Source organism: Scyliorhinus torazame, chromosome 7 (assembly GCF_047496885.1).
Source record: "Scyliorhinus torazame isolate Kashiwa2021f chromosome 7, sScyTor2.1, whole genome shotgun sequence".
NCBI lineage: Eukaryota > Metazoa > Chordata > Chondrichthyes > Carcharhiniformes > Scyliorhinidae > Scyliorhinus > Scyliorhinus torazame.
In genome coordinates, this window is record NC_092713.1 from 305,163,670 (window position 1) to 305,175,703 (window position 12,034).

Consider the following 12,034-nt stretch of genomic DNA (forward strand, 5'->3'; position numbering starts at 1 on the left):
AGGGTCCCCAGGTAGTCTGTCAGTATTTACAGGGGGTCCCCGGCGAGTGTGTCATTATTTAGAGGGGGACCCCGGGGAGTGTGTCATTATTTACAGGGGGTCCCCAGGTAGTGTGTCAGTATTTACAGGGGGTCCCCGGGGAGTGTGTCAGGATCTACAGGGGGTCCCCGGGGAGTGTGTCAGTATTAACAGGTGATCCCCGGGGAGTGTGTCAGTATTTACAAGGGGTCCTCGGTGAGTGTGTCAGTATTTACAGGGGGTCCTGGGGGAGTGTGTCAGTATTTACAGGGGGTCTCAGGGGAGTGTGTCATTATTTACAGGGGGGGTCACCATGGAGTATGTCAGTATTTACAGGGGGTCCCCGGGGAGTGTGTCAGTATTTACAGGGGGTGACAGGGGGAGTGTGTCAGTATTGACAGGGGTCCCCGGGGAGTGTGTCAGTATTTACAAGGGGTCCTCGGTGAGTGTGTCAGTATTTACAGAGGGTCCCTGGGGAGTGTGTCTGTATTTACAGAGGGCCCCTGGGGAGTGTGTCAGTATTTACAGGGGGACCCCGGGGAGTGTGTCAGTATTTACAGGGGGACCCCGGGGAGTGTGTCATTATTTACAGGGGGTCCCCAGGTAGTGTGTCAGTATTTACAGGGGGTCCCCGGGGAGTGTGTCAGGATCTACAGGGGGTTCCCGGGGAGTGTGTGAGTATTAACAGGTGATCCCCGGGGAGTGTGTCAGTATTTACAAGGGGTCCTCGGTGAGTGTGTCAGTATTTACAGGGGGGGCCTGGGGAAGTGTGTCAGTATTTACAGAGGGTCCCTGGGGAGTGTGTCTGTATTTACAGAGGGCCCCTGGGGAGTGTGTCAGTATTTACAGGGGGACCCCGGGGAGTGTGTCAGTATTTACAGGGGGACCCCGGGGAGTGTGTCATTATTTACAGGGGGTCCCCAGGTAGTGTGTCAGTATTTACAGGGGGTCCCCGGGGAGTGTGTCAGGATCTACAGGGGGTTCCCGGGGAGTGTGTGAGTATTAACAGGTGATCCCCGGGGAGTGTGTCAGTATTTACAAGGGGTCCTCGGTGAGTGTGTCAGTATTTACAGAGGGTCCCTGGGGAGTGTGTCTGTATTTACAGAGTGCCCCTGGGGAGTGTGTCAGTATTTACAGGGGGTCCTGGGGGAGTGTGTCAGTATTTACAGGGGGGTCCTGGGGGAGTGTGTCAGTATTTACAGGGGGGTCCTGGGGGAGTGTGTCAGTATATACAGGGGGGGCCTGGGGAAGTGTGTCAGTATTTACAGAGGGTCCCTGGGGAGTGTGTCTGTATTTACAGGGGGGTCCTGGGGGAGTGTGTCAGTATTTACAGGGGGGTCCTGGGGGAGTGTGTCAGTATTTACAGGGGGCCCCTGGGGAGTGTGTCAGTATTTACAGGGGGTCCTCGGTGAGTGTGTCAGTATTTACAGGGGGGTCCCTGGGGGAGTGTGTCAGTATTTACAGGGGGGTCCTGGGGAGTGTGTCAGTATTTACAGGGGGGCCCTGGGGAGTGTGTCAGTATTTACAGGGGGGTCCTGGGGGAGTGTGTCTGTATTTACAGAGGGGCCCCTGGGGAGTGTGTCAGTATTTACAGGGGGGTCCTGGGGGAGTGTGTCAGTATTTACAGGGGGGGCCTGGGGAAGTGTGTCAGTATTTACAGAGGGTCCCTGGGGAGTGTGTCTGTATTTACAGAGGGCCCCTGGGGAGTGTGTCAGTATTTACAGGGGGGTCCTGGGGGAGTGTGTCAGTATTTACAGGGGGGTCCTGGGGGAGTGTGTCAGTATTTACAGGGGGTCCTCGGTGAGTGTGTCAGTATTTACAGATGGGTCCCTGGTCGAGTGTGTCTGTATTTACAGAGGGCCCCTGGGGAGTGTGTCAGTATTTACAGGGGGGTCCTGGGGAGTGTGTCTGTATTTACAGGGGGGTCCTGGGGGAGTGTGTCAGTTTACAGGGGGGTCCTGGGGGAGTGTGTCAGTATTTACAGGGGGGTCCTGGGGGAGTGTGTCAGTATTTACAGGGGGGGGGCCTGGGGAAGTGTGTCAGTATTTACAGAGGGACCCTGGGGAGTGTGTCTGTATTTACAGAGGAACCCTGGGGAGTGTGTCTGTATTTACAGGGGGGTCCTGGGGGAGTGTGTCTGTATTTACAGAGGGCCCCTGGGGAGTGTGTCAGTATTTACAGAGGGCCCCTGGGGAGTGTGTCAGTATTTACAGGGGGGTCCTGGGGGAGTGTGTCAGTATTTACAGGGGGTCCTCGGTGAGTGTGTCAGTATTTACAGTGGGGTCCCTGGGGGAGTGTGTCTGTATTTACAGGGGGGTCCTGGGGGAGTGTGTCAGTATTTACAGGGGGGCCCCTGGGGAGTGTGTCAGTATTTACAGGGGGGTCCTGGGGGAGTGTGTCAGTATTTACAGGGGGGTCCTGGGGGAGTGTGTCAGTATTTACAGGGGGGTCCCTGGGGGAGTGCGTCAGTATTTACAGGGGGGTCCTGGGGGAGTGTGTCAGTATTTACAGGGGGGTCCTGGGGGAGTGTGTCAGTATTTACAGGGGGGTCCTGGGGGAGTGTGTCAGTATTTACAGGGGGGCCCCTGGGGGAGTGCGTCAGTATTTACAGGGGGGTCCTGGGGGAGTGTGTCAGTATTTACAGGGGGGTCCTGGGGGAGTGTGTCAGTATTTACAGGAGGGTCCTGGGGGAGTGTGTCAGTATTTACAGGGGGGTCCCTGGGGGAGTGTGTCAGTATTTACAGGGGGGTCCCTGGGGGAGTGTGTCAGTATTTACAGGGGGGTCCCTGGGGGAGTGTGTCAGTATTTACAGGTGGGTCGACGGTTCCATGCCAGGAACACTCTGATTTGAAACTTCCTGGATGTCTGAACCAGGTCAGTTTCCTTTTCATTAACAGAATATTCTTCCTGATTTCCAAAGCACCGATACTGATATTCCAGTCTGCTTGGGCGGCCAGGCAGCTGAGTTTTGCTCTGGCTATGTTACCGCACGGAGGGTGTTGTGAGAGGCGAAGTTCTCACTCTGCAAACTCCTCCCACTCCAACACTTTATATCAGTGTGCAATTTGGGAAGTGGGGCAAGGTCTGAGTCGGCCGCGTCCCGGACACCACAAAACTGCCAGAATGCTGGAGGAATTTGCGCCGTTGGCATTGGTCACGATATTGGCTGCTTTACAACAAGGTAGGGTCGGCAGTAGCTGAGCCACGCTGCTTATTACCGGCTGTAAATAATGTCATTTCCAAGTGTAGCTTTTTAAACCGATTTCCAGCGCCTGGCTTTATATTTGTTGCTTGTTGGAGGGATCCATTTAAACGCATTCCCACTTTATTGTTACTGTATCCATTTACCCGTTCCCACTTTATTGTTACTGTATCCATTTACCCATTCCCTCTTTATTGTCACTGTGTCGCTGCTACACTGGGATCATTGGGCAGCGAGTCAGGTGGCTGTTCCCCTGTTTCTGGAGGAGTAATTCTTCAGACAGGGGCTGCACAGTTGATGGTCCAATTGTCTTTTTGTTGAACAGTGACTTATATTTATAATAACAACTCCTTCCATGTAGACAAACGTCCCCAGGAGCTTCACAGACGAATTGTAAAACAAAGTAGGAGATATTTGGTCAAGTGAACCAAAAACGTGGTCAAAGTAGGTTTCAAGCAGTGTCTTAAGGACGGAGATGGAGAAGTGCAGGGAGGGAATTCTCGGGCACCTGAAGATTCAAGCACCATTTACTCATGGGATGTCGGTGTCACTGGCTAGGCCCGCGTTTATTGCACTTGGGAAGGTGTAGGTAGTGTAGGTACACCCACCGTGCTGTTAGGGAGGGCGGCTATAAAGATCCACAAAGATATTTTGAGGATCGGGGCGTTCTCACGAGTCCGTGACCAAATTGGCTGATGTGTTTCAGACTGAGATTACATTTAAAAAGTACTTCATTTGCTGGAATGTTCTGATTTGGGCTGTACAAATGTACATGTTGCTTTCAGCAATACAGACAGCGTTTTGGCTTGCATCAGTGTGCAAAGTGAGACTTGCGCCTGGCGCAGTGGCAGCATCTTTGAGGAGGAAGGGCTGTGCTCTCTCAATGTTAGCTGATTATTTATCCTGTAATCCAAGCCGGGAAAGTAACCATGGACAAACACATCAAATTGGGTACACTGTTCCACCCTGCACCCACTCGGTATTAAAATATTTCATCCCATCCTTAAAGCTACAAAGCCAATGTGCAGAGTGCATAAGGCAAACCCTTAATCCATCTCATTGCCTGCTCCAAAAATCAGCTCCAATTCGTGGTCTCCACAAGAGAGACATATAAGATCCTAGCTGACCAGAAAAATCATTGCACCTCACCTCGGCCTTGATCTTAGCCGAAAGGCCAGGAAGAGATAACCCACTTGTTTTCGAGCTTTCCATTGACATGCACACATTTCCTTCTGTTGTGGCAGTGTTGATCTTGTATTTACACAGTGTCTGTATTGCAGCGAAATGGCCCAAGGTAGGAGTAGCGACTCTGTGCTGTCCATTGCTAGAGGTAGCCCATCAGTAACTTGCATCAGTTTGTTTCTTAACTGGAGCTCAGATGAAGAGGTTTTACTCACAAGGCGGTTTAGCACTGCTGCCTCACGCAGCGCCACCGAGTGTTTTGGAGGGTCGGTGCAGACTCGATGGGCTGAATAGCCTCAATCTGCACTACAGGAATTCTATGTAGGAACCATTCCTGAACTGTGGCATTCTGTCCCAGTTTGTAGAAAAACAACTGGGCCTGCTATATCTAGATTTTAAATGTTATATTGGAAACAATACCAACAACAATAGAACCCTTTACCAGAACACAATTTAAATTCGCTTTACACAGATACACTTCCCATCAAATAAATATTCTTTTTTTAAAAAACATTTAAAAAAAAGTTTTTCCAATTAAGGGCCAATCCACCTACCCTGCACATCTTTGGTTGTGGGGGTGATACACGCAGACACAGGGAGAATGTGCAAACTCCACATGGACAGTGACCCGGGGCCGGGATCGAACCCGGGTCCTCAGTGCCACAGTCCCAGTGCCAACCACTGCGTCACCATGCCACCTCTCAAATAAATATTCTATATGAGCTGGATAGGAGCTTTCAGAAACATAGGAATGGAGCATTCAGACCTTCAATCCCACTCTGCCTTTGAGTAAGATTATGGCTGATCTAATCATGGTCTGGCAACAAAAATAATCTTGGTCTAAATTTGTTTTTTTAGGAGCCTTAAAGGGGTTTGAGAGGCAGTGAAATTCCAGATCTTAGGGGAAAAACAACAACAGGTAAAGGCACGTCTGCCAATATGAAATGAAATGAAAATCGCTTATTGTCACAAGTAGGCTTCAAATGAAGTTACTGTGAAAAGCCCCGAAACGCCACATTCCGGCGCCTGTTTGGGGAGGCTGGTACGGGAATTGAACCGTGCTGCTGGCCTGCCTTGGTCTGCTTTCAAAGCCAGCTCTTTAGCCCTGTGCTAAACCAGCAATAGTGAAGCGATTGAAATCAGGGCTGCACAGGATGCAGACTTGGAGGAGCTCAGAGATCTGGATGGCAATGAGGCTGGAGGAAATTGCACAGAGATAGGGAGGGGCGAGGCCACCGAGGGTTTGGGCTGCACAGTGGTTAGCACTGCCGCTTCACAGCGCTAGGGTCCCAGGTTCGATTCTCGGCTTGGATCTCTGTCTATGCAGAATCTGCACGTTCTCAGTTTGAAACTGGGCAGAAACATTAGCAAAATGTCTCTACATCGCTTACAAAATTCCCATTTGCTGTGGAATGCAGTGTGGCAGGCGAGAGTTGGAGAGGAAGTTCTTGTAATTCTTGTTTTTAAAAAACGCTGGGCTGAATTCAGGATAAGACTGAACTTTTGCACTGGGACTGCGGCGCTGAGGTCCCGGGTTTGAATCCCGGCCCTGGGTCACTGTCCGGGTGGAGTTTGCCCATTCTCCCTGTGTCTGCGTGGGTTTCACTCCCACAACCCAAAGATGCGTAGGTTAGGTGGATTGGCCACGCTAAATTGCCCCTTAATTAGGAAAAAAAAATAATTGGGTACTCTAAATTTATAAAAAAAGAAAAAAAAGACTGAAGTTTTGGGTCAGGATGCATGGTTGGTAATTAACCTCGTGCAGAATGTAAGGTCAGCCCTTGTTAACTAAGCAGAGAATGCATTTTTAATGTGTGTTTAATTCAATGTGCAACAGACTGTTGAGGAATCGCGGTCAAACTTTAGTGTCTGGGTTGCCTGCGCAGCAAACCTTATCTTAATTGCACATTCCTTTTTTAAATGAGTGGAAAGCACTCTGCTTGATATGTGTTGAAGTTGACAGCCTATTCTGCTCCCAGCCAAGTAACTGGTGGAAGGTAGGCAGGATAGATTTACTTACACAGCTAAAGCAAGAACTTACATTTCTATAGCACCTTTCGCAATCTCAGGATGTTTGAAAGCATTTTACAGTCAATGAAATTGTTTTGAAATGTATTCACTGGAGTAGCATAAGACATTTGCACACAGCAAGATCCCACAAGCAGCAATATGATAATAGGGGAGGCAGTGGCGTAATGGCATTGCCACTGGACTAGTAATCCAGAGATCCAGGGTAATGCTTCGGGGTCCCGGGTTCGAATCCCTCCAGAGTAGATGGTGGAATTTGAATTCAGTAAAAAAAAATCTGGAATTAGAAATCTAAAGATGACCATAAAACCATTGGCAATTGTCGTAAAAATCCATCTGGTTCACTAATGTCCTTTAGGGAAGGAAATCTGTCGTCCTTACCTGGTCTGGCCTACATGTGACTCCAGATCCACAACAATGTGGTTGACTCTCAAATGCTCAGGGATGGGCAATTGATGCTGGCCCAACGAGCGATACCCCCATCCCATGGACGAATAAATTGATCAGATAATCTCTGTTTTTTGATGGAGGACACAAATGCAGGCCACTGGGATCAAGGACACGGGGGAGAACACATAAGACCATAAGACATAGGAGCAGAAGTTGGCCATTTGGCCCATCGTGTCTGCTCCGCCATTCAATGAGATCATGGCGTGATAAATCTCCTGCTGTCCTTCACAATTGTGTCCATGGGGACATCCACAGGGCTGTGCTCTAACATCACCTGCAACTGTACATTGCTCCCTCAGGCCTACACTGGGAGTGCTGCCCTCAACGCTTGGAGCAACATGTGAAACCGTGCCTTTCTGACTCCGAGGCGCTAGTGCTATCCACTCAACTATGGCGGAGTTTGAACATTTGGGAATATGATAAAGAAGTTTGCAGGAGATATAAAAAATTGTCTGTGTGGTTGATAGTGAGGACGAAAGCTGCAGACTGCAGGAAGATATCAGTGGGTTGGTTAAGTGGGCAGGAAAATGGAACTCAATCCGGATAAGTGTGAAATAACGTGGTTAGAGAGGGAAATCATAGAATTTACAGTGCAGAGGGAGGCCATTCGGCCCATCGAGTCTGCACCGGCTCTTTGAAAGAGCACCCTACCCAAGCCCACACCTCCACCCCATCCCCATAACCCCATAACCCCACCCAACAATAAGGGCAATTTATCATGGTCAATCCACCTAACTTGCACATCTTTGGACTGTGGGAGGAAACCGGAGCACCCGGAGGAAACCCACGCAGACACGGGGAGAACGTGCAGACTCCGCACAGACAGTGACCCAAGCCGGGAATCGAACCTGGGACCCTGGAGCTGTTAAGCAATTGTGCTAACCACTGTGCTACCGCGCTGCCCCAAATGAGGCAGGAGAGTGCACAATAAAAGGTAAGATATTGAGAAGTACCTGAAGTGCAAGTACTGAAGATGTGTACGGTGGCTGCAAAGACATTGGGTACCTTCATTGGCTGAGGCATTGAAACCTATGTGTAGAAAGATTAAATTTTCTACCCCAGAGAATGGCGTCTGCTCAGTCATTGAGTATATTCCAGATAAAATTACTTGGATGTGCGTTTGAAATGCTGTAACCAAGCGGGCTACAGACCAAGAGCTGGAGAGTCGGGTTAGTGTGGGAGCTCTTTTTCAGCAGACAGCTGAATGGCCTCTTTCTGTGCCATAAATGTGCTGTGTTTTTCTAGCTAGGAATTACTACTTGTGTGTATTTCCCATGTAATAATGCAATTTGTGAAGCGTTGAAACCTTTCACGGGTGTTCAGTGTGGGATCCTCCTGTGCCTGCTCTTGGTTGAACACATGAATAGCATGAACTATTTTAACAATACAAAACCTCACATCAGTTCCCATGGACTGTGCTGAATCCTCTGCACAATTTTTATGTGCAGCGATTTTGTTTTGAATTGCCGGGATTGGCTTAATTCTTGGAACCTGCATGGCCGATTTGGCTGCCTTCTAAGTGTTTTTGATCACATGAGATGATGTAATCCATGTGGACCCCCTTCGAGGCCTCTGTGTATTTTGCCTCCCAGCACATTTTCCTTTCCTTTCCAAATGTGTAACCAAATGGCCTTGTTGCTCTTCCTCCGCTGCCTGTTCACTACTCTGGGAGTATCCAGTATTATTACAAGATTACCTAAATAAATCACTCTTTTGCGCTGGTTTAATAATATTGCAATAGCTTGCTCACAAAATGCAATCGTTTGTTCATTCCTGGGCTGTTGCTGGCATCCTCTGCACGTGTCTGGTTGACCTGAAGAGCTGGAATGAGACGTCACCTTCAACCACTGCGTTTTTTGCGGTTTTTGAAGCACTCGGCCGTTTCAGAGGACTTTAGTGTGGGACAGGAGCCCTTCCCTCAAGAAACATCAGTGAACCAGTTGGCTTTGTAATGTGTCCCGGGTGGCTCAATGGGAATGCTCCCTCTCTTTTGCTCCTGTGTCTGAATGTGTGGGGTCAAGTCCCATTCCAGGGACAGAACCTCAGTGATGTCCAGTGCTGCACTGTTTTTTAAAAATTCTTTCATGGGATGTGGGCATTGCTGGAAAGACCAGCATTTGTTGATACATAGAACATAGAGAGCAGAAGGAGGCCATTCGGCCCATCAAGTCTGCACCGACCCACTTAAGCCCTCACTTCCACCCTATCCCCATAACCCAATAACCCTTCCTAACCTTTTTGGACTCTAAGGGCAATTTAGCACGGCCAATCCACCTAACCTGCACATCTTTGGACTGTGGGAGGAAACCGGAGCACCCGGAGGAAACCCACACACACACGGGGAGAACGTGCAGGCTCCACACAGTGACCCAGCGGGGAATCGAACCTGGGACCCTGGCGCTGTGAAGTCACAGTGCTATCCACTTGTGCTACCGTGCTGCCCCTACGATCATCTCTAGCTGCCCTTGAACCACCTCATTCTAGAGGGCAAGGACGGCAGCATGCATTAGTGAAGCAGATGTGTTTTTATAACAATCAATGATCACCATCACTGAGAATAACCTTTCTAACCCCAGATTATTAATTGAATTCAAATTCTAACAACTGCTAGTGTGGGATTTGGACCCGTGTCCCCAGCACACTAGTCTGGGTGTCTGGATTGCTGTTCCAGTGACAATACCTTTACGCCACCACCTCCTCAAGTCAGTGGTTAATATAAATTTAGAGTACCCAATTCTTCTGTTCCAATTAAGGGGCAATTTAGCGTGGCCAATCCACCTACCCTGCCCATCTTTGGGTTGTGGGGGTGAGACCCACGTAGACACGGGGAGAATGTGCAAACTCCACACGGACAGTGACCTGGGGCCGGGATCGAACTGGGGTCCTTGCGCCGTAGGCAGCAGTGCTAACCACTGAGCCGCCGTGCCGCCCTATGGTGCTTTTGTTTAATGAGACGTTAACAACGAATGCCTTGTCTGCTCACAGGTGGATGTAAAAGATTCAATGGAGCTATCTTCTACTTGAAACAGGGGTGTTCTCCCCAGTGCCCTGGTCAATGTTCATTCCTCAAATCAACATCTCTACAAACAGAATATCTGGTTGTTATCATCCTGCTGTTTGTGGGAGCTGCTGTGCACAAATCGGCTGCACTTTTCTTATATTACGACACCGATTAAAGCTCGAAAGTGGTTGTAAAACACTTTGGACTGTCCTACAGCCGCCAGAGGTGACAATCATACCAGCTTTGTTCTCTTCGGAATGCTAACATTGAATGCTAAATTGCCCCTTAATACAAATAACAATATGATTCTGGACCAATAACTTGGGTTTTCTGGATTATTGGTCCAGAATCATATTTTTATTTTTATTAAGGGGCAATTTAGCGTGGCCAATCCACCGAGCCTGCGCATCTTCTTGGGTTGTGGGGGTGAAACCCACGCAGACACGGGGAGAATGTGCAAACTCCACACGGACAGTGACCCAGGGCCGGGATTTGAACCCAGGCCCTCAGCTCCGTAGTCCCAGTGCTAACCACTGCGCACCGAGTTGCCCTGTCCAGAATCATAACCATGACGCAACCTTATGTGTGACAATAATTAATGTTAACGATTAAGACGTACATTTCCTTCCAATTAGTCAGGCCCAGGGTGTGACACTGCCGTCAGGAAACAGCCATTTTAAGTGCTGATATGTACAATTCTGCTGTTAACATCTCTGAAATGATAAGAGCTGATGTGGTCACACGTAGCTGTTGAGGAGGAGGAAGGAGATCAACTCGAGATTTCCTCGGCAGTGAGGGAATTAACTCTTAGTTGCTGATGTTTTTTAGGCAAACACCAATTAGGACACAGTGCGGTCCACACACACAGCAGTGAAATGGATCATTCATTAACTATAATTTTGTGATGTTTGTTGAATAAAATGCTCTTCTTGAATAAAATAAGGGCCCTTTCACATCCACCTGGACAGGCAGACAAGGCCCTTGGTTTAATGTTTCGTCCAAAAGCCAGACCTCGAACAGTCCAACATTCCTTCAATGAAGGTGTTGGCCTTGATTTTGTGCTCCATTCACCCTGGTGTAGGGTCTTAAGCGGCACCGCCTCCTGGTTCAGGCAACAATGCCAAGACCAGGATTTAAACTCTACACAAAGCTGACTTTGAATGATCCCGCACAGCAATTGGGGAGGGTGGGGTGGGAGGGGCCAGCTGCTGCTGTAACAGATGAGATGAACAAACCAGCTATGGACCCAGAAATTAAAGGATCTGTATCAGGGCTCTGAGGTAGAGTTGTATCAGAGCTCTGAGGTAGCGTTGTATCAGGGCTCTGAGGTAGCGTTGTATCAGGGCTCTGAGGTAGCGTTGTATCAGGGCTCTGAGGTAGCGTTGTATCAGGGCTCTGAGGTAGCGTTGTATCAGGGCTCTGAGTTAGCATTGTATCAGGGCTCTGAGGTAGCGTTGTATCAGGGCTCTGAGGTAGCGTTGTATCAGGGCTCTGAGGTAGCGTTGTATCAGGGCTCTGAGGTAGCGTTGTATCAGGGCTCTGAGGTAGCGTTGTATCAGGGCTCTGAGGTAGCGTTGTATCAGGGCTCTGAGGTAGCGTTGTATCAGGGCTCTGAGGTAGCGTTGTATCAGGGCTCTGAGGTAGCGTTGTATCAGGGCTCTGAGGTAGCGTTGTATCAGGGCTCTGAGGTAGCGTTATATCAGGGCTCTGAGGTAGCGTTGAATCAGGGCTCTGAGTTAGCATTGTATCAGGGCTCTGAGGTCGCATTATATCAGGGCTGAGGTAGCGTTGTATCAGGGCTCTGAGGTCGCGTTGTATCAGGGCTGAGGTAGCGTTGTATCAGGGCTCTGAGGTAGCGTTGTATCAGGGCTCTGAGGTAGCGTTGTATCAGGGCTCTGAGGTAGCGTTGTATCAGGGCTCTGAGGTAGCGTTGTATCAGGGCTCTGAGGTAGCGTTGTATCAGGGCTCTGAGGTAGCGTTGTATCAGGGCTCTGAGGTAGCGTTGTATCAGGGCTCTGAGGTAGCGTTGTATCAGGGCTCTGAGGTAGCGTTGTATCAGGGCTCTGAGGTAGCATTACCGACATGGGAAGGAGTGGAGTTTGAGATTTGGCAAGGAGGAGACGGCAGAGAATGCTGACTGACCCATCCGAAGG

The 12,034-nt window shown here is 49.4% G+C and overlaps 1 protein-coding gene across 1 annotated transcript in view; it reads left to right on the plus strand.

Annotated features, from left to right (window-relative positions):
- The first annotated feature begins 2,963 nt into the window (after nucleotides 1-2,963).
- The window catches only part of ltc4s (leukotriene C4 synthase), a 40,948-nt gene continuing 31,877 nt past the window's right edge, over nucleotides 2,964-12,034 (plus strand). Inside the window, exon 1 of the mRNA XM_072512693.1 lies at nucleotides 2,964-3,199. Within this exon, the coding sequence (XP_072368794.1) occupies nucleotides 2,998-3,199 (202 nt within the window). The 5' untranslated portion in view covers nucleotides 2,964-2,997. The remainder of the gene's footprint in view (nucleotides 3,200-12,034) is intronic.